Source organism: Natator depressus, chromosome 23 (assembly GCF_965152275.1).
Source record: "Natator depressus isolate rNatDep1 chromosome 23, rNatDep2.hap1, whole genome shotgun sequence".
NCBI classification, from domain to species: domain Eukaryota; kingdom Metazoa; phylum Chordata; order Testudines; family Cheloniidae; genus Natator; species Natator depressus.
In genome coordinates this window covers 12,120,653-12,148,313 of record NC_134256.1, presented here as the reverse complement: position 1 = coordinate 12,148,313, position 27,661 = coordinate 12,120,653, and the positions used below count along the sequence as shown (strand labels likewise).

The window sequence follows — 27,661 nt, the reverse complement described above, 5'->3', positions numbered from 1 at the left end:
TAATGTTTTTTATTTCCCTTAGCAGAGAGTTGGATGGATAATACTGCAATCACTTCACAATGACTGCATGGATCAAATCAATCGCCATCCCATTTGTTTATATAATTGGGAAATGGCTTTGGGGTAAGAGCACCATTTTTCCTAACTACTGATCAGGAAATAAATGTATACATTGCTGCCCGTGTAAACCGTGTGTATGGAAACCATGATGCAATCTGAAGAGGGGAAACCCAAAGAGAATTTGGGAACTCTTATGGCATTGAGCTGGGATTAACATCATTGTGTTCTGGAGCCTGTCTACCTCCCTAGTTGTTTTTACATGATCTCAGGTGTGTGTAAAGTCTCAGTGACCCTGCTTCATTAAGCAGGGGGATTAACCATACTCCATGTCTGTTACACAATGCTAAAGTTCTCATTAGTCACCCTCCTCAACCTATGAAAAAGTACAGAGAGCCGTATATCAGGATGAAAGCACAGTGACACTGATGCTTAGATGGGACATTTACCCCGTCCAGGAGTATTGTTTGAAGAAGCCTAAAATAACAGAATAATTGTTAATATTCCAAAGTGGCAGAAAGATTCTTACACCCACACTTCACACAATGGTGGCCAGGTACAATTGCTTTTCCTGTACTCAGGGACTTCTCCCTCCTACTTCTTACAGAGGCACAAGCCACCCGAAAGGGTTGGGAAGAAAGCAGGACAATAACTAGGCTTAGATTTTTATCTGTAAATGTTGATAAATGTCGATTGCTCTGTACGCACACAAGCCGACGAAAAATACTTCCATCGCTGCTAAATATTCAGAGATACAAAGTAAGAAATTGGAGTTTGATTTCAGGTTACACTTTTGATATATTCTGTTGTCAATTGTGTTTTAATGTTTATAAACTTTAACTTTTTGAATCCCAGAATATACTGTCATTAAATAATAGTCTGGCCTGCCCCCATTCTGTGCCCCTCCATAATTTCCTGCATCTGTGAACATTTAAATTGATACAAATAAAAAAATTCTTAAAACCCACAAGTCTGCAAAACTCTTAAAATTTCAATAAAAAATGATAAAAAATAAACATTGATATTATCCATCAAAATTATTTTAAAAAATTGAATTCTGACAAGTCTAACCCTAGCTCTGCTGTCCACCTCCCCATGCTGGCCAGCCACTGAGAGGAGAACACACTGTAACATCTTTAATGACGGCACAGGCTCCTGCTCTGCCTGGAGCTTCAGGGGGGACTATGCATCCTGCACCGACCCCTTAGAAGTTCAGTCTGCGCCACCTCATGCTCAAATCTGTGCATAGCTGAGCTACTGGTGAGAACCTCAAATGCTCTCTCCATTCTGAAGGGGGATAATTAGGTCAGATGAGGTACATTTCTACCATGAAACATAATACTGCTGTTGTGTCTCAGTAATTGTGTCTAGTTTTTCTTTTTTTCTCTCAACACCAATGTCAAGCCCTTGAAGAAAATCGATGATCATGATTTATTTTCTTTCTTGCAGATGGTTTTACTGTCACTGTACATGTTGATCCTGCAATTGCCTTGGTTGGACAAGGTGTGATGTTGTCCTGCCAGCCCGGAGGCCACAACCCCACTAACGTTCAAGTGCATTGGTATAAATGGGAAAGGAGCAAAAATATGACGTTATATTTTTACAACAGCACAGAAAATGGTACTGAGCTGGGCCAGGCTGGGGACAAGCACAGGAGTGATGCTCCTAAAGGACAATATGAGAATGGAGTCATTAGGGTGAAGCTTTTTCCAGTGCAAGTAGAAGATAGTGGGCAGTATGTGTGTGCGGTGACAAACGATGGTGTCTATCAAGAAGCTATTGCCCAGGTGATTGTTGCAGGTAAGCATGGATATGTTCATACAGAAGTGTTGCTGGCAGTAAACAATGCTGCACTTAACACAGTGGCACTGATTGTCCATTGAAGTGCACTGTGTGTGGCCAGCTGTATTTCCATTTAATCCTTTCCTCCCAACATGGAGGGCTCAGCAGCTGGCAAGGGAAAGAGAAACAGCATCTGTTGTAGATGAACACACATGTGTGTGCAATGTTATGGGAGGTGGGCAGAGGAAGTGCTGGACTGGGAAGGAAGCGGAGAGAAGTGCAGGACTGGGAGTCAGGGAAGCTTTAGCAGTTTGGTGTCCATCTCGCATAGTATATGCAAATTATACCCAGTGTATGCACACAACATGAACACATCATGTACATCTTTCTCTGGCTTTTTGCTAGTGGCATGTGCAATCCTCATCCACCTGCCTTGTGTGTGCTGCTGTTGCACAACAGCAATAAAATGAATAAAGCGCAGGGGCAAAGCTGGGCCATTACCTCCCGTCACACGCACATGCACCCAGGCAATAAATTACAGAGTCCTGTGGGACTGTGAGGTCATTGTCAACCTGTGGTTTGTACACACTGCCCCTGATTCTCAGTTACACGAAGGCCCTTTTACAGGGAAATGAACCGCTGACATTACCCCTTGTACAGAGAAGGTTCTCCTTGGCCAGTGTAGCGCTGATGTAAGGGCTCTGCAGTGGCCTTGCTTCTGGACGTGGTGTAAGGGGCATGTCAGGGTTGTGGGAGAGCGGCTAAATGCTGATAGGGGTATGGCTGGAGCACACTGTGCTTTGGCTATGCTCTGCTTACCAGGGATCATAGCGGACCATGGGAAGCAAAGTGTAAGTTAGAATAGCCCTAAGGTTGCTATGACTTACATTGGGACCTAGCAGAGCCCCTGAATGAGTCCAAAATATGGGGAGCACAAAGGCAGATCTCCCCTTTTCTGAAAATACTGTTTCCTTATTGACCTTCTACCATCCCAAAAGAGAAGCTGTCACATACATATGATGGAGTCATGTCTAGATACAGTTTGGGATCAGCTTGTGAAGTGTTTGGTGATCTCTTGAGGTGGAAATCTCTCTGCATGAATTTAAGATATTTGGAAATGCAAAATTATAGTGTAGATTCAATAGGTCATGGTGACTGTAACGATAGTGGTGATTATTCATCATTAGCACTCTTTGTTTGGTTTGTAAGCTAGTTCTTCAGACTGTTTAAAATTTTCTGAAATTGGTTTTCACTCTAGGTTTTGGATCTGCACCTCGCCTAACTATAGACCATCAGCAGAATAATTCAGTCACTCTGAGGTGTACGTCCCAAGGGTGGTACCCACAACCTGAAGTATGCTGGACTGACAGCACAGGACAAAACATAACTGCTATGGCTGAAACAAGAATCCAAAAAGATGTGACAGATCTGTATCAAATCCACAGTACGCTCAGGGTAGCAGATATTGCTTCTGACACTATCTTATGCACTATAAGAAACCCCTTGCTGAAGAGGCACCACAAAAAAGTTATTGCAATTTCAGGTAAGAGATGCAGTACTGTCAAAGCAAATATTCCTGCTCTTACTTACGAAATCGGGCTAAACGCATCTGCCTTGTGGCCAACCATATCATTCAAGGCTTGCCTACATGGAGCACCAACACGCATTATTGGGGTGTGATTTCTAAAGTGCATTAATGGGTTGCACGTTAATTAGTCCATGTAGACATCCAGCTGGTACTCACTAAAGTTTCCCTGGTGTGCTTTACTGTATTATTGTTTGAAACAGTAATATGGTAAATCACACTAGGGAACTTTTAGTGTGCATCATCAAGGTCTACACAGACCAATTAATGCACAACACATTGGTGTACTTTATTAATTACACTTCTGTAGTGCCCATTACCCCACTGTGTAGACAAGCATTTGGTACAGCATAGTGAAGACCTGTACAACTCAGCATTTTTTTTCAAATACTATCCTTGAGATCACCAAAGATGTAAAAGATAGTAGAGCTCTGATTCTCTTTTCACTTATCTGTGTGTATATTAGGAGTGACCCCCTGAAGCTAATGAATTTACACTATTGTAAAAACAGTATAAATAAGAGGAGAATTAGGGCTGCCTCTTTTTCACTCTCTCTCTTGCACATTAATATGAAGCATTATATGCTGCTGGTACAAATACAACCCCCTGAACATTTTTCAGGTTTCTTTGATGTGGAGGCAGAATATGACATAATTACCACTGTAACTGGAGAAAATGCCATTCTTCCCTGCCAGCTGATTACGAAACATCTGCCTCCTAGTATGGAGTTGCAATGGAGGAAAGTTGGACCTGGAAAGGATAAGCTAATCTATTTCTATCTCTATGATGAAAGCAGCCCCCTGGTTAATTCTTATCCACAGAGTGATAAATGCCCAATGAGCTATTTGTCTCCAAATGGAGACAATAGCAGAGAATGGCTCCGGAAGGAATATGAAAAAAAGGCAGAAGTTTTTAAAGGAAAAGAGTTTGGGAAAGGAAATATTTCTCTGAAACTGAATAATATTCAGGTGGAAGATGAAGGGAAATATGTATGCTCTGCCTCAGCCAACTTTTTTCACAGAGAGATCATCATTGAAGTCTTGGTTATAGGTAAGAAAAGCCTGGAACTGGAGAAAGGAAATGTAGCAGAACTCTGTTATTCTATCTCCCCAAGAGCCAGCATGGGTTTGTCCCTTCTCTACAGCACATTTTCTATTGCTTTGTCTATTATTGCTTTAAAACTCCTAAATAATGGAGTTTCCACTTCTTCCATGGGGAAGCTACTACATGGTCTAATGCATCTCACTGTGAGATCAGTTTCCTGATTTCAGAAGTGATTTCAGACTGTCTGCTGTTAGAAGAGGTATCAATAATAATCACTCTCCCCTTTATTTTCCTTTAAAATGCCAATTCTTGGAGCTGTATTAGTAAATCTATTTCCCAAAAATTAAAGGGATGTTAGAGTGAAATTTAAACTACTTTTTAACAAGCCTTTTTGAAGTATAATAATAATAATAAGAAGAAGTAGAAGCCATAACAACATACAATCAAAGAAATGTAGGGCTGGAAAGAACCTCAAGAAGTTATTATGAGCGTTATTATGGCAACAATTTGTTTACAACAGAGAACAGATGTTTTTCTTTCCACACTCAGGTTGAAAAAATACATTTTATTCCATGAGGATAAAATTTCCAACAGTGGCAAAAAGATTTAGGATCTTGAGTCCCATTTTCAAAAGTTACTTAGTTGTTGTCTACACAGAGGCACTCTGGAAAATTAATCCCAATTAACTAAAATTTGAATGTAAAGTGGATTAGTTAAATTTCATTAACCCCCTGTGTGGACATCTCTATTAGGCTGGGTCTACACTATAGATCTATGTCAGTATAACTATGTCACTCAGGGGTATGAAAAATCCACACCCCATGCGATGTAGTTATACTGACCTAACCCCCAGTGTATACAGTGCTGTGTCAATGGAAGAGCTTCTCCCACCGATATAGCCATTGCCTCTTGGGGAGATGTATTAACTATGCCAGTTAGATGTAGGAGTGTCTTAATTTAAATGCTACAGCAGCGTAGCTGCATCGGTGTAGCTGCACCAATCCTGCATTTTAAGTGCAGACCTGCCCTTAGGCTCAGAAGTACATAAATCACCTTTGAAAGTGGTTATTATTGTTATTATTATTATTATTATTATTATTATTACTATTATTTGTGCGAGACAGGCTAAGAAAGAGTCCCTGACCCAAAAAGTTTATAATCAAATAGGCAAGTCAGACAATGGGTGGAAGAAAGGAAGTGTTATAATTCCCATTTTATAGAAGGGGAACTAAAGAACTGAGAGTAAGTGACTTGCCCCAAGTCGCACTGGAAGTCTGTGGTAGAACCAAAAACAGAGCCCAGATCATCTGCATCCTAGTCCAATGAAAGCCTTAACCATAAGCCCATCCTTCCTTTCTATAGAATTCTGATCAGTTTTAAGATATTTTTAAAAAATACTTTTTACCTATGGAGCAAGCACAGAGCAATGGTTGACCCATGCCATCCTTGTATGAGGAAATTTCTACTACCAGTAACCAGCTATTTTTTTGTTACTGTCTATAAAAGGTTATTATGAAGTAACTGTATCTAGGAAGGGAAGTGCTGGTAAATTGTATAGTCTATTGCTAAACCACACTTTGATTTGGTATGAAATATATTCAAAATACAAAATAACCAATGTCAGTCAGGTTAATTGCTAAAAGTCAATAATAGTGTGGCACAGGAAGAAAGGTTCAATGTGGTACCTGTTTTGGGGACGCTGTCTCATGCATTGTTGTGAAATTTGCCTTACACATTGTGTTTCCAAAGTTACACATTTCAGCCTGGAGTATTCATAAGATGATTTTACAAGTTAAAAAACTCTTTACACATCACTAAAATCCAACCCAACAATTCATCCCAGTTCCTTAACTAGCTGTTTTGTATCTCCCTTATCTTTGTTTTGGATACAACCATTCCAGGTACCAGTCTCCTGCTTGTATATGGGCAAAACATTAATGTGTTTTGCCTTTGACAAGTTTCTTATTTTCTAATGCCAAAACTGAAGTCAGCTTTTACGTATTATAGGATAGTTAGTATTAATGAACAGGATTATAAAAAATACATACGTCAATTCTGGGCATGTAACTACGAGAAATGTGTATACAGTATAATGTTATATTGAAATTGTGTGCTTAATGAATATTAATATGTGGTATCAATAATAATTATTGACAATGTGATATATAGAGAGATAAATTATTTGTACACTGATGGGAGCTAAGATTTTCTCTTGGTGGAGTACATTCTTCTTAGTGAAAGCTTGTATGGGCAAATTCTGCCCTTAGTTAAACCCCTGTAGCACTACAGACTTCAGAAAGGTCATACAATAGTAAATGAGAGCAACTTCTGTGTTCTCAATATTTTACCCAATGTGTTTATGTTAAATCACTATTAAAATAATCCACCAGCATACACACACACCTTTTTTGGTATAAAAAGGAAACGGATTTGGGGTGAAGCAGTGAATAAATATCCAGATGTCATGTTGCTGAGATCTCTTAGCAATGTGTCCTTCCTGAACATTTTCTTTTCCATTTCTCTGCACTAGAAGATGTTTTTTCATTGTGATAAGGAAGCCTTTCTTACAGGGTTAGGGGATAAACCAGCTCTGCAAATGGATCAGAAGGAGAATGTATGTAGGTATAGATGTAAATCAGGAGGATGGTATCAAAAACCTAAAGTCCTTTGGAGGAATCCCAAAGGGGGAAACATAACCTCAAAGGCTAAGACAACCCTAAGGGAGGATGACCAGAAACTTTTCACAGCAGAGAGCTCCATTACTGTGCCATGTGTGACCTCTGAGGTTACCTACACCATCATCAACACAGAATTAAAGGATCTCAGAGTAGCAGCCATGTTAGTCTGTATTCGCAAAAAGAAAAGGAGTACTTGTGGCACCTTAGAGACTAACACATTTATTTGAGCATAAGCTTTCATGAATTAAGTGAGCTGTAGCTCACGAAAGCTTATGCTCAAATAAATTTTTTAGTCTCTAAGGTGCCACAAGTACTCCTTTTCTTTTTACAGAATTAAAGATCAGTCAAGAATCAAGCACCCACCAGTTTGCTATGTAACTTTTTTATACCAAGCTATTTTTTTCATTTTGTTAATTCTTGTTGCTAGTGTTTACAGGCTGTTCCAGGCATACAATGGGGTTCTTGTTCTATTTGGCCCTTATGTATTACATTATCATGCCTACCAATAACCATGGAGGCTTATATTCTGAGCTGTCTACTTAGGTCATCTCTATCTCCATCCCCAACCCCTGGTCAGTTCGGACTTTGTCCTTCAGGATGCTGAATGCCTTCTGCAAGTCCAGCATCTTCTTGCAGAATCACTCTCTAGTGAGAATTGTTTGCTCCTTAGCAGTTGAGGCTTCAGTTGTCAGCATGATATTTTCTGGAGCTGCCTTCCATGAGGTGATATGAAATGGTCACCTAAGAATATTATAAGAAATCATTATATTACCACATTCAATTTGAACCCACAGTTGCTCTGGCTTGAAGCAGTCCAGGTCTCAGGGCAAAAGCAGAAGGGCAGCTTTGCTGTAAACAGGGCATACTGCACACAGGTGTTTCAGTTGTTCAGGGCATAACAGTCTAGAGGCCAGACACCTATGCTTTCGCACACCACAGCCTAAAGGGTAGTTTTAATTGCTGGTCCCTCCTGCTGGAAGGTCAACTGGTTGCAAGGTCCGCATTGCTGGCTTCTCTGGATGTGGCCAAGTCAGCTGCCAGAGTCATGGTAATGGCAGTTACCATCTGTTTCTCATCATGGTTTCAGTCACTGGGGATTTCTGTAGAAATACAACAGACCATTGAAGAGCTCCCCTTTATGGATTGTAGTTTATTTTCTTTGAAGATGGATACAGCACTGCCAACACTAAAAGATTCAAGGACACTGCTGAAATCCCTGGGTTTGTGTACACTAGCCCTGAGAAGAACAACATTTTTTTCCTCAGTTTCAACCAAGGAGGCAGATGACATGTCTAGATAGGCAGATCAATGGAGGTGGAAGCACATGCAGCAAAGGAGGAGCCCCTGTGCCATCCACCTCTGCTGCCACTTCCTCCTGGCCCACTCTCTGTCCGTCCCTTCCCTACTTTAATCTAGCTGTTTCACAAACATTTTTTGTCCATTCATGTAATTTTGTTTTCTGAATTGCTCATCTGGAAACTTGAACTCACTTATCTACGCGTTGATGGATCTAGATGTTATTGAAGAGATACAAAAGCAAATACACAAAACCAAAGGCTGAGAGTAGCAAATGAGTTACGATGGAATTGTAGTTTTCTCTTAGTGTGTGGAGTTAAAATTCAGAATAAAGAAATATACAAGATACACTGGTTCTGGAGGGGCCAGGAAGGAGTGGGCTTCAGAAGAGGGTTGGAACAGGTAGAGGATTCTGTAATCCTAATGTAATATATTGGCGTACAGCAGGTTACTGTCATTTAACTGCAAATAGAGTCCTGTGGCAATTCCACATATTTTCTTTCTTTTCCTGCCATCTTATTAACATAACCTATTTTTCTATGAGCAGAAGGTGGCAATTGAACCCCCTTCTTCCTACACAAAATGAGTCCTTCATGTGCCTTTTTGCTGAACTATGCCAGGGTTAGTATGGCAGCCATCTGTTAATGACAGAGAACATCGATATGTGTCCATCTTTTCACACTAAAGCTTATTTTTGGTTTATTTTTTTCTTTTAAAGTTTGTAAAGTATGATGGGTTATTCAGGGTGAGAGATACTATGTAAAGGTGCAGTGACTGGGGATTTGGCTGGAGCTCAGTCTTTCCCTTTGTGGAGCACATTCTGCTCAGTGTAAATATTCGGGGCAAATTCTGCCATCCATGCAGAACTATTAGCTTCACTGAGGTTGTAAAGGTATAAATGAGAGCAATACCTGAACCTTCATCTTTGTTCAGGCAGAGCAATTTCCCATTGTTTCCACTGGGATTTATCTTAAATCATATTAACCAAAACATTCACTCTTCGCTTTGAGATGAAACAGTGAACAAATATGTAGATGCCCCTGAGATCTTTTCACACTGTACCCTCTCTGAGCATCTCTCGGCATTGTCAGACATGCATCCATTGTGATAATGCTGCCTTTTTTACAGGGGTAGGGAATGAAACTTCTTTACAAGTGCATCTGCAGAAAGTTTGCAAATATGAATGTAAATGGAAAGGGTGGTATCCAAAGCCCATGGTCTTCTGGAGAAATCACAAAGGACAAAGCATAAACTCATTGGCTGAGACAACAGAAGTGCAGGACGAGCAGAATCTTTTCACAGTAGCAAGCACCATTGCTGTGTCATGTGATACTCCCAAGGTTACCTGTGCCATTGTCAACACAGAATTGGAGATGATTCAACAATCAACTGCTCAAGACTTTGGTATGTAACTTTGTATGTTATTATTATTATTCCAGAAAACTTGCCCTCTTCTGAGCAAGTGTTACTGCCTTTTTTATTTGGTCTATGGGGCATCATCCTGCCTACTAACAAACACAAATCTTTACATTCTGAAGCTTAACTCATATCTATCCCCAAATAATTCATCTGTAACAAGTGAGGACTCTGTTCTTCAAGATGCTGACCACATGTCTGTGACCTGCTCAGCACCCTCATCTCCCATCATATCATCTTGCAGTGTTAGTTTTGATTGTGGCTGAGAATGGATTAAAGGGGCAAATGGACGCTCTTGAAATCTATGGGAGTCTAACAGATGAAGGGCTTGCAGGATGATCACACCACAGCATGCAGTGATTCTGATGTAGAACTGCATCTGCACTCCTCTCAGATGTGACTGCATTTCTATGATGGGTGAGGCATTTCTACTTCGAGAGGGATTTGTTCAATCTCATTCAAAGTGTTGCAGCTTTTGCCAGTCAGGATAGAATTTGGCCTTTCCTCTGTTATGGGGTCACTCAGGATGAGAGATTGCTTAGTGGGTGCACACCAAGGAGGGGTAGCTACCTGCCAACAGTTTCATCAATGGTCTAGGAAAGGAGCTACTGGAATAGTACATACATGTATACAGTCGGATCAGAGAGCGGCTACAACCACTCTTCCCATCACCTGTGTATTTCTTTCTCTCAAAAACACATACACTCTCACACACACTGCCCTCAAAACCTAGAGCTTATCACAAACACCAATTGCTTAAACTTTCTGGGATGAATTTCAGCCATATTTATGTACCCAGATAAGTGACCTCATTTTCGGAGTTGTTGAGCCCATGCATATTCCATTGAAGTCTATGGGAGCAGCGTGTGCACAGCACTCAAGAATATCTGCTTTTATTTTGGAAAAAGAAAAGGAGTACTTGTGGCACCTAAGAGACTAACAAATTTATTTGACCATAAGGGTTTGTGAGCTACAGCTCACGATGAAGTGAGCTGTAGCTCACGAAAGCTTATGCTCAAATAAATTTGTTAGTCTCTAAGGTGCACAAGTACTCCTTTTCTTTTTGCAAATACAGACTAATACGGCTGCTACTCTGAAACCTTTTATTTTGGAGTCTCTCTTTAGGTCCCAACTTTGAATATTTTGGTCAAATGCTGCAAATCACTCATATTGTACTAGGGCTGGTCAAAATTTTTTCCATCAAAACTATTTTTGGTAGAAAATTGGGGTTTTGACTAAATTAATTTTTGTGTCGAAAGTGTCTGCTTCCCTCTAACTTTTTCCATGTTTTATTAGACACCCCAAACCTAATTTTTTTCAGGCAAAACTGCTGATTTTTTTAACAAAATTGGGAATTCAGAATGTTCACAAATGCATTTGTGAATATTTTATATCTGAGCTTCAACTTCCACGGTATATTGGTTAAATAACTCAGGTGGTATTGTTTATGTTATGTGACTAGATTATTCATGAGACAAGGTGGGTGAGGTAATATCTTCTATAATATCCTCTATCTACCCAATTACCTCCTTTAGTGCCAGTCTCCTTACAAGTTTTGATGGACATGCCTGGGTTCATCTGGATCCCGCCTCCAGCTCACCAGTGTGTAACTTCTTTGTTTTCTTCCTGTATGAATTTATTTGGTCCCCCTCACACATTCCTGCATTCCTGGCAAGGTCACCAGGGCAGCTGAGAAGGAACATTCTTACCACAGAGTAACTCCCACTTACATGCCAGATAGTTGGAGTCTCCCAAGGAATAACACAAACGCACACAACATATTCAACAAAGTAATTATATTAAACAGGAAGTAAATATAACATAACTGGGTAAAACCCTACTCTCCAGGTCACAGGTGCCCATACTGATAATATTGGTGAATACTGATGAATTTCCCCAATCAGACCTCATTTTTTTATCCCCATACTGATAATACCCATAAAAATTAGAATCCTGTTAGTACGTGTACTTTGTAGGGGCCTTTGATGACCTGTGACCACGATATCTTCTGTGCAGCAGCAGTTAGCAATTTGGCTAAATGGGCTCAATGCAGCCCAAACGACTCACATGTGGGATAAGGCGGTAAGTTCCTCCACATGTTTAATAGGCAGCAGGTAGTGAAATCTCCAGACCCTTACCCCCTGGCTTGAGGACACAGTTCAGGGAGTAGGGGGTCTCGCAAACAATCTCCCTGACTATCTAACTAAAGGATGGCGCACTCACAACTCCATGAACGATCCTCAGGTTCAGAGATGGATCTGGCCTCCTCAGTCACAGCAGAGGGGCTGATGATCGCTGCTGGCAGGAGTTGGGCTGCTTCTGGTCCAAGGATTTCCCCTCACCACAAAGGGGTGCAAGGCTCAAGGTGCAGATTACAACAGCTCTCCTAAAATCCTCACTTAAGTCTCCCACCCTAGTGCTCAGACACACTCACCGCAGGAGGCAGGCCTGAACCAACAGCCAGAGCAGAGGTGCCATGTGGTGACTGCTTTTCCCTAGGGAGCTGAAAGGCTAACTCAGCCTGACTGGGTGGTAAGTTTTCCCAACAGAACTCTACAGACCTGGAGTCACCTTGAAGAGGGAAAGGACCAAGCTGTGGGATTTTGCTGCCAGGTGCCCAGATGCCAGTTCTCAGGGGACTCTGCATGCAGGCCTGGGACTCACCAGCCCCCACAGCCAGTCCCACCCTTTCTGTGGCCGACCCCAGACTCCTCAAAAATGGCTCCTCCCCTCTCCAGGGCTCCCAGGGGAGGGCATCTCACTTCCTATGTGTAAGGTAAGCTTTTTTTCCTGGGCTTTCACTTGTCAGTCATTTGACTCTTCCCCCTCCTTTCTCTCAGACACTGCCACTCCTCTGAGCAGGCAGACCTGCTACTCTCTCCACATGGACAAGGCTCCTGATGCTCTAAATAGTGTCTCTCTCTTAGCTGCCAACAGACTCTGAATCTGCCCTTGGCCCCCCTTCCTCTCAGGGACAGTGCCTCTCCCTGAATTACTAGCACACAGAGCCCCAGGAACCTAGGTAAGCAACTTGGCGGTTACACTTTTATTGTACCATCTTCTCTTGGTGAGAGTTTTCGAGCTCCATAGAGCTCTTCCTCAGACCTGTCTCTCTCACCAAGAAGTCATTCCAGTAAAAGATATTACTCACCCACCTTGTCTCTCTAATACCCTGGGACCGACACAGCTACAACACTGCATAGATGATTTTTGTAAAGTGATCAGCACAGGGCATATTTTCAATATAAGTGGTTCTGTAATTCCAAACACACTTTATAATAAATATAAGAGCATTCAGCTTTAAAATTTGTTTTTCCTGAGTATTCATACTAACTTGAAAGTTCTCAGAAAGGAAACATGAGAGGGTTGAGACCATGGCCAAATCCAAATTAGTCTTTAAATTTGAACAAATACATGTGAAATATTCTTCACAATTCACTCATCTTTAGTGATAGCCCATCATAATACCAAAGATAAATAGGCTTGGTAGAATTTGATTTTTTATTGTTTTACAATTTTGATATATAATATCAATGTTTATTTTTAAGCAATTTTTATTTTTATCATTTAAATTTTCATAGTTATGCAAAATTATGGATTTTAAGGGGTTTTTAGATGTTTACCTATTTAAATTTTCACATTTAGGGAAAATTATCATGGGTTCAGAGAGGGGGTGTCAGACAATAATTATTTAATGACAGTAGATGTTGAAATTCAAAAAAGATAGAGCTTTATAACCATTAAAGTACAAATTGTGAACATTGTATGTCAAAATATACCAAGTAAAATATCCTTATTCAGACTCTAATAAATTCTCAAGCAACTTTTTTCTTACTTTGTCTATTTACACATTTTTGTTATTATTGGTAGAAATGTTTTCCCTCAGTTTGTTTGTGGACGATGAAACTGAAGTTTATTGACATTTGTCAGTAAAAATTGAATCCTTCCAAACCTAAAGACTAGCTACATGGGTACAGACATTTGGAAGAGACACCCTCCATCATGAGAGTCAGGTCTCACACAGAACCAGAAGAACGATAAATATTCTAGATGAGGGCCAGTTCACTATGAAGTGAATTGGAGGTTATTAGAATACATAAGATTGGGAATGCAGTTCTGTGTGAAGAAAAAAAAACATTCTGGGACTGGCTGTCTAACTCATTTATAAGCTTAATGTAAATGTTCACAGTGTAGTCTGATAGAGCAATTAGCAACAGAAAAGTAAGTACATGTATTTTGGATTTTGTTGTAATTTCCTGGGACACTGAAGGCAGGCCTCTATTATTCCATATGAAATATATTCTCTCTCATTCTCTATCAAGGTATAAAGACAACTGTACTTTAGAGAATGAGAAAAAAGTCCATCATTGTTTAGGTCCAAAACTGTAACTCCTAGAAATACCTCCCATGTTTGAGGCTACATTGTGGTGATAGTAACATGTTCTATCTTTTAGTAGGTTTCTTAATCTGTTTCTTGCTGTTTATTGCTGTGACTGTCGAACGTTTTTTTGGAAAATGCAAAAGTAAGTTAACTTATTTTTTTGTTTGTTTAATTTGCATGAAGTGTACATTTTTAACAGTGATGGTGATTAACCATTGGAACAATTTAGCAAGGGTTGCGGTGGAGTCTCCATCCCTGACAATTTCTAAATCAAGATTGGATGTCTTTCTAAAAACTCTGCTCTGGGAATTATTTTGGGGCAGTTCTCTGGCTTGCGTTCTACAGGTGATCAGACTACATTATTAGAATGGTCTCTTTTGGCATTGGGATCAATGGAAAAACTGTCATATTGCTAGTGAATGAGGTTAATTTTCCTTGAAAGAAACAAGGAGAAGCTGACTGAAAGCAGCAGAGAGAACACAATGCTGGTCAAATTTACTGATAGCAAAACTACTGGATCCAAATATTTGTCCACATGAACCTCACTGAAGGTGACTAATTTATGATGTTCATGATGTTTAAAATACAATTAGTGAATTTTAACATGAACGAAGTACATTGATCAATTTTAATCTTTTACAGGCCAGTTCCAGAATGTGATTGGTGAGTTTGGCCTCATTTCTAAGCAGTTGCACTCAGATTTTGTTTGCATTTTCTATTTGGTTCATTGAAAAAATGTATTTACTATCATTTAAATTCTCCACACTAGTCGCTCAATAATCCACTTTGCAGGAGGAACTCAAAAACAAACAAACAATCAAAACCCCAAAACCCTTTCACTGTAGGGCTCAGATTTTGCAAATGCTCAATTGGGTGAAAGCTCATTTTACCCACCTGAATAGTCCATTGGATTAAGTTTACCAAATGCTGGTTTTATTTAGTCTTTATTGGCACAATAAACATGAAGAACATAAGAATGGCCACACTGCATCAGACCAATGATCCATCTAACCCACTATCCTGTCTTCTGATAGTGGCTGGTGCCAAAGCGAATGAACAGAACAGGGCAATTTATCAGCATTACCTGTTGTCCAGTCCCAGCTTCTGGTAGTCAGAGGCTTAGGGACACCCAGAGGACAGGCTTGTGTCCCTGACCATGTTGGCCAAAAGCCATTGATGGAACTATCCTCCATGAACATATCTAATTTTTTAAAAACTTATTTATACTTTTGGCCATCACAACATCCCCTAGCAATGAGTTCCATGGGTTGACTGTGTGTTGTGTGAAAAGTACTTCCTTTTGTTTGTTTTAAACCACCTGCTGCCTATTAATTTTTTCAGGTAATCCCTAGTTCTTGTGCTATGCAAAGGGGTAAATAATATTTGCCTTTTCTCTTTCTCCACACCATTCATGATTTCTTAGATCTCTGTCATATTCCCCCTTTGTAATCTCTTTTCCAAGCTGAACAGTCCTAGTCTTCTAAATCTCTTCTTGTATGGCAGCTGTTTCATACCCTTAATCATTTTTGTTGTCCTTCTCTGTACTTTTACCAATTTTAACATATATATATTTTTAGATGGGGTGACCAGAACTGCACACAGTATTCCAGGTGTGGGCATACCATGGATCTATATAGTGTCATTATGTTATTTTCAGTCTTATTATCTATCTCTTTCTTAACAGTTCCTAACATTCTGTTAGCTTTTTTTGACTGCTGATGCATATTGAGCAGATGTTTTCCGAGAACTATCTATGCTTTTGAGAATTTTATCTGAGTTACATCTGAATAAGACTTATGGGTTTGGCCAAATGTAAATTGAGGGTGCTCAGTACCTTACAGAAGCAGGCAGTGACACACAGAGCTATCGACATAAGCTGCCTACCTAATCTAACTCTCTTTTTTGCAAAAATATTTTTCACACATCTTTTTCTCCTCCTCCCTTCTTTCTCTGTGTTGTGGCTGGGAAAACTACATTTGCTCTGGAACCAGTGAGATCTGAGGCCTTCTCGCCTGCTTCAGAGGCAGCTACTTGGTCTTTTTACAGCTGCTGCTCTCACAAGTTCAATATTTGTGGTTGACCATTTCATTGTTCATGTGGGAGCCCTCAAGAGAGATCTTGCTGTAAGGTTGACAAGTGTATTCTGTCTCACCTTGTGCACATATCAAAAACTTCATCAAAGATGAGTCTTGATCTGGAATTTGACTCAGGATTTTATGGGATGCCAATGTGAAGTACCAGGGTCATGAGCTCTCAGTGACCAGCTTTGTTTCAGTCTTCTTCAGGATCACACCTACAGAACACTTGTGTACAGAAGAAGGCAAAAATATGTATTTATTCAACTCTGTCTTTCCATTGCAGACCAAGTGCAGAGGGAAAGAGGTACGTTAGTATTGATTTATGTAGCCTTCTAAGCAGGCCAATGTTAAATGGTACATCTGATGGAACTGTGTGTACTTTACATTTATTGACAAGAGCGCAACTCTCTCTCAGTGTAGTCCACTGTACTGCACTGGTGAAATTCATCCCTACTGTAATTCCAGTGAAGTCAATACAGTTAGAAAAAGGAAGGATTAGGTTGCAGCATTTTTTCAAAGTATTTGGGATATTCCTATTGGAACAAATGTAATCTCATTAATTCCCAGAAAGAGGATAACTATGAAGGTTGAATTTCACCTAACCTTTGCATAGTGCTAGATATGCCAGCAGATCGAGGGACGTGATCGTTCCCCTCTATTGGACATTGGTGAGGCCTCATCTGGAGTACTGTGTCCAGTTTTGGGCCCCACACTACAAGAAGGATGTGGAAAAATTGGAAAACGTCCAGCAGAGGGCAACAAAAATGATTAGGAGGTTGGAACACTTGACTTATGAGGAGAGGCTGAGGGAACTGGGATTGTTTAGTCTGTGGAAGAGAAGAATGAGGGGGGATTTGATAACTGCTTTCAACTACTTGAAAGGGGGTTCCAAAGAGGATGGATCTAGACTGTTCTCAGTGGTAGCTGATGACAGAACAAGGAGTAATGGTCTCAAGTTGCAATGGGGGAGGTTTAGGTTGGATATTAGGAAAAACTTTTGCACTAGGAGGGTGGTGAAACACTGGAATGCGTTACCTAGGGAGGTGGTGGTATCTCCTTCCTTAGAAGTTTTTAAGGTCAGGCTTGACAAAGCCCTGGCTGGGATGATTTGATTGGGGATTGGTCCTGCTTTGAGCAGGGGGTTGGACTAGATGACCTCCTGAGGTCCCTTCCAACCCTGGTATTCTATGATTCTATGATATGATAGGAGCCAGATTTCAAATACAGCATGAATTTGGATGAAGATATTATGAAAACAGTGATCCTACACTGTGAAGAATAGATAATTTTGCTTGATGGTACAAGAGATAGTGAGAGAGTGAAATAGTGGCTATATATGTATAACATAAAACAAGTATTAAAGATTAAATACTCCGTCATATGTGGCTCATTAAATAAGGCTGATTCATGCCATTCATTAAGTTAAGAATTCAATCAGCGGATTGTAATGTTAAACCAAATTTCCAATGACAAAATGCACATTTTGAACTGATTTAATCTGTTGCAGAGCAATCCCACAATGACTATGGTAAGTTTGCAATGATTCTAAGCAGTTGATCTCAGATATTTTTCTCTTTCGGAAATGTATATCCTATTTTACTGAGCTGTCTAATTGATCTAGCTGCCTAGATCCCCTGGGATGTCACCTGATATACAGGGATGCCACTGAGTCAGACTATTCTGCCAGCCTGGGCCCCCTTTTACCTGGTCTTGCTGGGCTAGCTTTTCCAGCCAAGCACACAGGAAGGGCCACACACAGCTGCACAGAGAGACAGAGATCCACTCTGGGAAGGCTCAGTTTAAGGGGCTTGCCACAGCCAGATGTCCACCCCCCTTAGAATACAAACCCAAAATTATATGAAATTTGCCTCTTCCCTCAATGTGGAGGAGGGTATGCGCAACTTCTTGCCCCCCACCCCCTAGTTAAAAATCACACAAACTGGGTTATATTGTAAACCAGAAATAAATTTATTAACTATAACAGGTGTATTTTAAGTCGTTAAGGAGGTAGCAGAAAGAACAAGGCAGATTACTAAGAAAATAAAACAGAGCATGCAAACTAAGCTTAATACACTAAAGAAACTGGTTGTATGTAAGCTCTCACCCTAAATGTGATTCTAATAATCTTATTCACAGGCCAGATGCCCTTCCAGCCTGGGTCCAGTTCTTTCCCCCAGTTCAGTGTTAGTTGTTTCCAGCAGTCATCTTGGATGGGGTAGGAGGGGAGAACTGATGACCTGGATTACCTCACTTCCCACCCTTAAATAGTATTTGCATAAGGTGGGAGTCCTTTGTTTCCTAGTTTGACACACACACACCAGCTTCTCCTAGAAAAGTACAGAATTCAAGATGGGTTCCAGTACCAGGTGACATGGTCACATGCCTCTGTTGGGCCCCTGTGGCTATTCTTCACAGGCTGACCCACAAGTTCACAGGAAGACTAAGCTCTTTTACAGTCCATTGTCTCTTGCTGGTTGGCCATCAGCACTGTCCAGCTTTTTCATTATTGTACCTGAAGTGTTAGCAGGGGGTGTCATCCAAAGTAGCATAGTTGAAATATAGACACAGAGTCAGTATTCCTAACTTCAGATACAGAAATGATACAGGCATACAAATAGGATAATCATATTCAGTGCATTATAACCTTTCCAATGATACCTTATGTCATAAATATAAAGGGAAGGGTAACCCCCTTTAAAATCCCTCCTGGCCAGGGGAAAAATCCTCTTACCTGTAAAGGGTTAAGAAGCTAAAGGTAACCTCGCTGGCACCTGACCAAAATGATCAATGAGGAGACAAGATACTTTCAAAAGCTGGGAAGAGGGAGATCATCAAAGGGGTCTGTGTCTGTCTGGGTGAGGCTTTTGCCGGGGACAGAACAGGAATGGAGTCTTAGAACTTAGTAAGTAATCTAGCTAGGTATGTGTTAGATTATGATTTCTTTAAATGGCTGAGAAAAGAACTGTGCTGAATAGAATGACTATTCCTGTCTGTATGTCTTTTTTGTAACTTAAGGTTTTGCCTAGATGGATTCTCTATGTTTTGAATCTAATTCCCCTGTAAGGTATCTACCATCCTGATTTTACAGAGGTGATTCCTTTACTTCTATTAAAAGTCTTCTTGTAAGAAAACTGAATGCTTTTTCATTGTTCTCAGATCCAAGGGTTTGGGCCTGTGGTCACCTATGCAAATTGGTGAGGATTTTTACCAAATCTTCCCCAGGAAGTGGGGTGCAAGGGTTGGGAGGATTTTGGGGGGAAAGTCGTGTCCAAACTACGTTTCCCAGTAAACCCAGATAAAGTTTGGTGGTGGCAGTGGAAATCCAAGGGCAAAGGGTAAAATTAATTTGTACCTTGGGGAAGTTTTAACCTAAGCTGGTAAAAGTAAGCTTAGGAGGTTTTCATGCAGGTCCCCACATCTGTACCCTAGAGTTCAGAGTGGGGAAGGAACCTTGACACCTTACAAGAGTTATCTTGCATAAAGCATATCTTAATTATATCATATTCCTACCACAAGCATATTTTCATAAAGAATATGGAGTATAACTATGCTTCCAGAGTAATTCAAATTTATAGGAATCCTTCTCATTGTGCCTGTATCATCCTGAACTCATACTCCAGCTTCAGAAGACTTAAAAATTATCTCCAGTCATCAGTGGGACAGACACAACTGAATAATGTAACTGTCCTAATGTTCATCAAGACAATGCCAGGGAACAAGATGTAAATAAGATTGACAGTTTCATCCAGAAAGCTACAGTGAGACATAATGTCTTCAAATTGGGACATTAATTAAGACAGCTTGTAGGTGATTGCAATGGTTTTAATATAATGTAATTCATGATAATGTAATTATGTAGTTCATAACAATTTAATCATTATTAAAATAGTAAAGATAGCAATGATAGACACATTCAATAATTAGAATAGGTAAGAAGTATATAAATATGCTGAAAATAGCCTCCCCCCAAAACTGGCAGAGTGCGTCACCACCCTGCTCAGCACACACACCTCTTCAATAGCACCCACCGGCCAAAAAAAAAAAAAGTCAGTGCCTATAGAACAGGAGAAAAACTCTTCTATTATTCACATCTGTGTCATTCCTTTTCAGACCGACTACGGATGGAAATGGGTAAGTTTGACTTGATTTATGTAGGTTTCCACTCAAGTAGAAAGGGATGGAGCATATAATGGAATTATAGTGCTTCATATTAGCTGATCAAAGCAGTGCTCCCTTTCAGAGCAATCCACTGCAGAGCGGTGGCCAAGTCCATCTCTGCTGTAACTTCAGTAATGTCAGTGTAGTTACACCAGGGAAAAATAAGCCCCAAGGTTTTTTCTGCAATCTTGTTATAATCGCAGCTAACAAACCCCTATCCCAACTCACTCACTCCTCCCATTTAAATCATTTTTTTACTAAAGAAAATTGTGTACTCTCTTTTTAGATCAACTGCAGAGGGAATGGGGTAAGTTTACATTGATTTCTGTAAGCTTCTACTCAAGCTACCAAGACAAGGAAAAGTTATTGAAGCTGTATTGGTCCCAGAATATTAGAGCAACAAGGTGGGTAAAGTAAAGTCTCTCATTGAACCAACTTCTGTGGGTGAAAGAGACAAGCTTTCAAGCTTACAGAGAGCTCTTTTTTTTCAGATCTGGGAACAGCTCTGCAGAACAACTCTGTGTGAGCTTGAAAGTTTGTCTTTCAACAACAGAATTTGGTTCAATAAAAGATATTACCTCACCCACCTTTTCTCTCAAAAAAGCAAGAATATATTTGTAAAAATGTGTTTATTTTATCTCAGCTAAACAATGTTCCCATGTGCAAGCTGTGAGCACCCTGCCAATTATTTCAAAATACAAAATCAGATAAAAATTTCACTCCTTCTGTCTGATAACATCTCAACATATTGGTGAGTTCTGAAGCATGCTCTGAAAGTTTGGCAATCCATGCTATTTCAGACCTAGGTCAGGAGGGTATTCCAAAGCCCCAGGAACTTTATATTAAGGAGATCTAGCCTCAGCTTCTTTGCTGATTGCAGCTGTGGCATGACATGAAGGAATTGTATGTGATATATATTTATTATCTAGAGTGTTGCTCCATATCAGTGGAGTCTACTACACAGCAGTTGCAAAATTCATCCCTGTTGTGAAGTCAGTGCGATTATAACAAGGATGAATTAGATGACAGTTTTTGCACAACTCCCATTGGAACAAATGTTGGTTTATTTAATTCTTAGCAAGAGGGCTAATCCGTAGAGTGGATTTCTGCTAATCTTTGCATAATGTGCTAAACTTTGATCATATGAGAAGCAAATATTAAATACAGGTGGGAGAGGTAATTAATGCAGTGACCATGGTATATTGTGAAAAAAAATTACATTTTCTTGGAAGACATGAGAAAGAACCAGTGATGGGAACAGCAGGATGGTGGTAAAATATATACATAGCACAAAATATTTGGCCCTATGTGGGTCATTGAATAAGGTTGATAGGTGCTATTCACAAAGTTAAAAATTCAGTCAGCTAAGTGTATTGTTAACCAAACGTTCAAGAACCAAAAATAATAATAATCTAATTTAATCTGTTGCAGTCCAATTCTGTAATGATTGTGGTAAGTTTGCATTGATTTGTAAGTAGCGATATTCAGATTTTTTTTCTGCTTTGCAATGTATAGCCTATATTTCTAAACTTTCTACTTATTGACTTACTTATTCTGTCTCATTTACCTCAAAATGTCCAGCAGTTTCATTTCTAGAGTGTCTGATCACCTTACAAATCACCACTCTGATAAAGTGTCTCATATTGTCTATATGCCTCCCAGAAGCTAGCAGGCAATAATTATTAAACATTTTTTTGCAAATTTCCTACTTCTCTCTTTGTTTTCCTTTTTGCAGCTGTGGGAAAGCCAGGCTAAATGAATGGGCTGTCCACTTGCTCTGCATTTTGAAAATTGTGACATGATTATCACAGTTCAGGGCAACTCTCCCTGTATTACCCCTCTGTGGTCTCTTGAGGGCTCATCAGCCATCACCTCTCTAGGGCAGAGATCTGTGTCTCTCTCCCTCCTGACTGGGGTTTGTCCAGGCTGCACAGTTCCCTGCCTACAATGTGATATCCCCAGCAAGCCAGTCTGCCTAAACTGGCCTGCATCTGTACTTTGCTTTCTCTTCAAAGGCTATGTGCAGCTGGAATTGCCAGCAGGCACCAGTTACTGCATAGCTTTTTATTTGTAAACACATTTCTTTGGAAGGTGAAAGCATTACAGAGAAAACAGTGCAGTAAGATATCCCAAAGATATTTTAGGAAATTGCCATATCTGTCACAATAATATTCATGGACGACTGGTATGAGTAGAGGGGGACCTAATTCCTTATCCATCAGCATCCTGAACCATTACGCTTTTCCTGCGCCTTTTTATAGCTCCCACCTAACAGCCACCTTTGCCAAGTCACACGATGTAGAAAACATTTGTTTACAGGATAGAACAAAAACTCTGCTGTTACTCAAATGTGTGTCATTCCTTTACAGCCCAACTACGGGGGGAAATGGGTAAGTTTGGTGTGTTCGGGGTGTGATATCGCCTGTTTTCTTTTATCTGTGGGATGCAACCTTAAACAGCTTAAGTTAGTTAACATAATAAAATTGTTTGTTTGTTTACATTTCCTCTTGTTTTCAGTAACCCAAATTTAATACACAGATTAAATTAGTTTGTTTACAATGTAGTAGGGACCAAGTCTTTTATAACACAAGCTATACCTTTGCAATCAATTCTGTGAGCAGGGCCTGCCTCTTGCTCACAACTTAACTTTGCTTTATAGCAGCAAGATTTTAACTACTTTAGCCCAGGCCTCAGGCCTCATACCAGGCCTTTGATACCTGGGCTTATGGTTGATAGATGGGGTTATGTTTCAGGCCCTCTTCCTACTACACCTTCCATTGATGTAGAGATGGAGCTCATGATGGACTTACATTTGCTTTATATTTGCTGACTGGAGCACCCCTCCCTCACAGAACAGTCTGCTGCACAGCTGTAGCCAGATGTATCCCTGCTGAAAATGCAGAGCTTCTAGTGCAGTCTCACAGTAATTTAAGCCTAGGGTGACCAGGTGTCCGGTTTTCGACTGGAACGCCTGTTTGAAAAGGGACTCTGGCGGCTCCGGTCAGCACTGCCGACCGGGCCATTAAAAGTCCAGGCAGTCTAAGGCAGGCTAATCCCTATCTGTCCTGGCACTGCACTGCACCCCAGAAGTCCGGCTTTTAGGCTGGGGTGGCCACAGGGCTTCATGCGCTGCCCCCTCCCCGAGCACTGGCTCCACACTCCCATTAGCCAGGAACCGCAGCCAATGGGAGAAGGGGAGGGTGGTGCCTGTGGGCGAGAGCAGCGCGTGGAGCCTCTGCCCCCACACCCCAGCACCCGAACATGCTGGAAACTTCCGGGGCACATCGTGGTACCAAGACAGGTAGGGACTAGCCTGCCTTAGACGGGGTGTGCTGATGACGGGGAGCCACACGAGGTAATCCTGTGCCCCAATGCTGAGACCCAACCCCCTGCCCCAGCCCAGAGCCCCCCACCAAACCCGGAGACCCCTCCTGCACCCCAAACCCCTCATGCCAGGCCCCAGCCCAGAGCCTGCACCCCCTCCCACACCCCAACCCCCTGCATCAACCTGCAGCCCCCTCCCACATTCTGAATCCCTTGGCCCCACCCCCCAGCCTGGAGCCCCCTCCTGCACCCCAAACCTCTCATCCCCAGCCCCACCCCAGAACTCACATCCCCAGCCATAGCCCTCACCCCCTCCTGCACCCCAACTCCCTGCCCCAGCCCAGAGCCCCCTCCCACACCCTGAACCCCTCATTTCTGGCCTCACCCCAGAGTCCACACCCCCAGTTAGAGCCCTCACACCCTCCCTCACCCCAACCCCCTTCCCCATCACAGTGAAAGTGAGTGAGGGTGGGGGAGAGCGAGCCACACGGGGAGGGGGAATGTAGAGAGCCCGGACAGGGCCTCGGGAAGGAGCGGGGCTCAGGTGTTTGGTTTTGTGCAATTGGAAAATTGGCAACCCTATTTAAGCCCTAATCATGAATTAGGCCTTTCTAAAAAATAAAGAAAAAAATTTGCTGTCTTTTTATAACTCTCACCTAACAGACATCTACCCCCTCTCAACCTCTATAAAAGAATTTTTTTGAAGAAGAGGGAAATTATTTTCTTACTCAAATAGTTGTCATTCTTTTGCAGACCAACAATGGAGAGAAATGAGTAAGTTTTCATTGATTTATATAGCCTGCTACTCAAGCAAAAGAAAAAAAAGAGAGGCTATATGGTGGAATTGTGGATGCTGTGTATTTGTTGTTTAGAAATGTGTTCTATCTGAAAACATTCCACTGCATAGATATGGCTAAATTCATCCCATCTGTAACTACAGTGATGTCAATGTAGTTACACTTGGGTAAATTAGCCCCTAGGATTTTTCTAAAACTCCAACCTATTTTTTCCTGCATTTGTATTCAGACGTTTACAGTGTGTGTGGGGGTAATTATTTCATTAGTCATATGCGTAATATTGCCAACAGCCTCCTATCCACCCACAGATTTGAGAAGGAATCTTTAGGAGCAGCAGTATTTGAATGTCCAGCAACAGTAAATTCTCCAGAAGGACCTAGAGGTTGATAGTCAAATTCAGTACAGTGCTTCTGTCCATGAATCCTCCTTCATTCTTAATTATCAGGAGGGGGTAAATAAAGCAATTTAAAAGATGCTTGAAGAAAAGGACAAAAATCACATACTTACTCAAGTTTCAGAGTAGCAGCCGTGTTAGTCTGTATCCGCATAAAATAAAAGGCGTACTTGTGGCACCTTACAGACTAACAAATTTGTTAGTCTGTAAGGTGCCACAAGTACTCCTTTTCTTTTTATAATTACTCAAATGTGTGTCATTCTTTTACAGATGAGCTTCAGAGACAAAGGGGTAAGTTAGCACCGAATTGTACAGCTTTCTATTCTTGAGGGGAGAGAGGATATTGGCTAGAAATAACTATATTATTGTTGAAGGAACCAAGGGCAGCAGTGATGAACTGGAGGGAGATTTGAGAAGTTTATTGCAGCTGGTACTTGGGTTACATTGATCATTATTCATCGGGGGATTGTTGGGAGTGGCTGTTATTTGTGCTGGGTTGGGAGTGTTAGATTGTCACAGGAAGCTACAGTTTGTTACCATTTTTGGCACATCTGCTGGGAAATCTATGAGCTTCTCCTGCGGAATGTCCTCTCAAGGGGGATGGGTTTCCCAGCTCACAGAGGAGATAAATTGTGCAGCCTGAAAACCTAAAAATTGAAGCCAAAGCAGGCTCTATCCATGGATCCTGGACCATCCACAGAGAGATTCTTCTCCTTCAAGTGTCCTCTGCATACTCTCACTCATGGGAACACTCCAGACCGGTGCAGCCCTGAACAGTTGAGTTCTAGCCAGTCATAACCATTGAAGTGCTCGTGCACCTCCTTCACCCCTCCCCTCAGTGAACTTGGAGCATTCCAGGGCCAGGGTACAAAAGAGGCAGTGAGCTCCTTCTCACTGTGACCAGATGAATAGTTTTATGTGGAGCTCAGAAATACTTTTGCATCCATGATTAGTGGGTAATGTTAAAACATAGGTTATCAAATATTTAGGAATTAGTTAGCATTTAGTGATAGGAGATTAGATAGTTACTTGAACGGAAATGAAGAAGAAACCCAGTTTCAAAAGGTGTGCATCTTGTCTAGTGGTGTTCCCAGCATCAGATACATGTTTAGGTGAAGGACACTCACCCTCCAAGTGTTCAGTTTGCTTTACATTTACCAAGAGAGCAAAGAAAGAAAGACAGAATAGGCTTCAGACACTTATGTTCCAAAACCAGCTGGAACTGGGACAGGACAAGGTTCCAGGAAAGCTCACAGACTACCATTGACTTCCGATGAATCTACAGGGAGGAAAAGTAAACTATCTTCCTGAGCCCATAATACTAAAGGATCCGGAGGTCAAGATCAGAAAAAGAAATTGTCTGAGGTGTCAGTCTCTAGGACTAGAGCCAATCCTGTTAATAACGACTGGAAGGGCAAGGCAGGCATGAGGATTCAGCCTGAAGTGGCATTGGCCTCTCTGACAAAAGCCAATCCACAGGGGAAAGACTCTTCTGAATCAGATATGTTTAAGGAGCTGAGCAGTGATGTATTTCCTCCTGGGAAGGTGAGGAGACATTCCTGCTCAGATCCAATACTCTCTGATATAGATGAGTTGGTCAAAAAAGGAGGAATAAGGAATCAGCAAAGCCAGGGAATACTATGTTGCTAGAGACTGATAGTGGCGTTGTACTATATCAGACAGTAGTTGAGGCACAGGTGCATAGTTAGGATCCATCCCCAACTCCACTAAAAATTGTATCAGTTATACAAATGAAAAGTTTCAGAGTAACAGCCGTGTTAGTCTGTATTCGCAAAAAGAAAAGGAGGACTTGTGGCACCTTAGAGACTAACCAATTTATTTGAGCATGAGCTTTCGTGAGCTACAGATGAAGTGAGCTGTAGCTCACGAAAGCTCATGCTCAAATAAATTGGTTAGTCTCTAAGGTGCCACAAGTCCTCCTTTTCTTTTTACAAATGAAAAGGAGGATGTGCTGAAAAAGGCTCAAACGTGTGTTTCTACAGGAAGGGGAGGTCATGTAGAGGAATTTAAATTTTCTTCTCTCCTTCGATCACCTAAACCACCTTCTGGTTTCCCAGAGAAATCCCCCCAGCCCCAATTTCTCTTTTTCAGCCAAAGGTATTGTTATCTCTGGTTCCATCTGAACCAAGAATATTCTCACATCAGAGAAGGAAAATGACTCGTGGACTGGATCCATAGAGGGAGGGAAAGAGAGAAAGAGAGATAGTATTATGGGCACATACACCTATATATCTCAGATCCATCCGGGCATATATATATTTTGCTGGATCCAGATGTGGGCTTCGGGCCTAACTGGCAATTACTACCTTGGATCCGAATGTCACAATGGCCTTCTCCAGTAACTTACCAAGAATTCCCTATGTATGGGAATAGGTTTTCTCCGGTTAGACACAGAAATGAGCACGTCCCAGATCTAAATGATATGGATCTGATAGAATACATAAGCCCTGCTAAATCTCCTACAACAGGGAGGGATTTTTTATCAGAAGAAGAGGAATCAATGGAAGTGCAGAAGTCAGATCCAGACTCTGGAGAAATGACATCCCCAGATGAGCATGTAGGGGACAAGTCAGTCTTGTCACCTTCAGAAGATGTGGTGGCATCCCATGAGTTAGTGGATCATATGGAAAAGACATGGGATAGTCCTTAG

General features: G+C 41.1%; 1 protein-coding gene across 1 annotated transcript; it reads left to right on the top strand.

Moving 5' to 3' along the window:
* Positions 1-59: 59 nt before the first annotated feature.
* LOC141976811 (butyrophilin-like protein 2) lies at positions 60-27,661 on the top strand. The gene is made up of 14 exons (XM_074937974.1): positions 60-123; positions 1,507-1,857; positions 3,098-3,382; positions 4,046-4,474; positions 7,039-7,295; positions 7,486-7,515; positions 9,570-9,846; positions 14,313-14,381; positions 14,882-14,902; positions 16,601-16,621; positions 20,428-20,448; positions 20,762-20,782; positions 25,261-25,281; positions 27,480-27,661. Exons 1-14 carry the CDS (start codon positions 60-62, stop codon positions 27,659-27,661), a joined length of 2,049 nt encoding a protein of 682 aa, XP_074794075.1.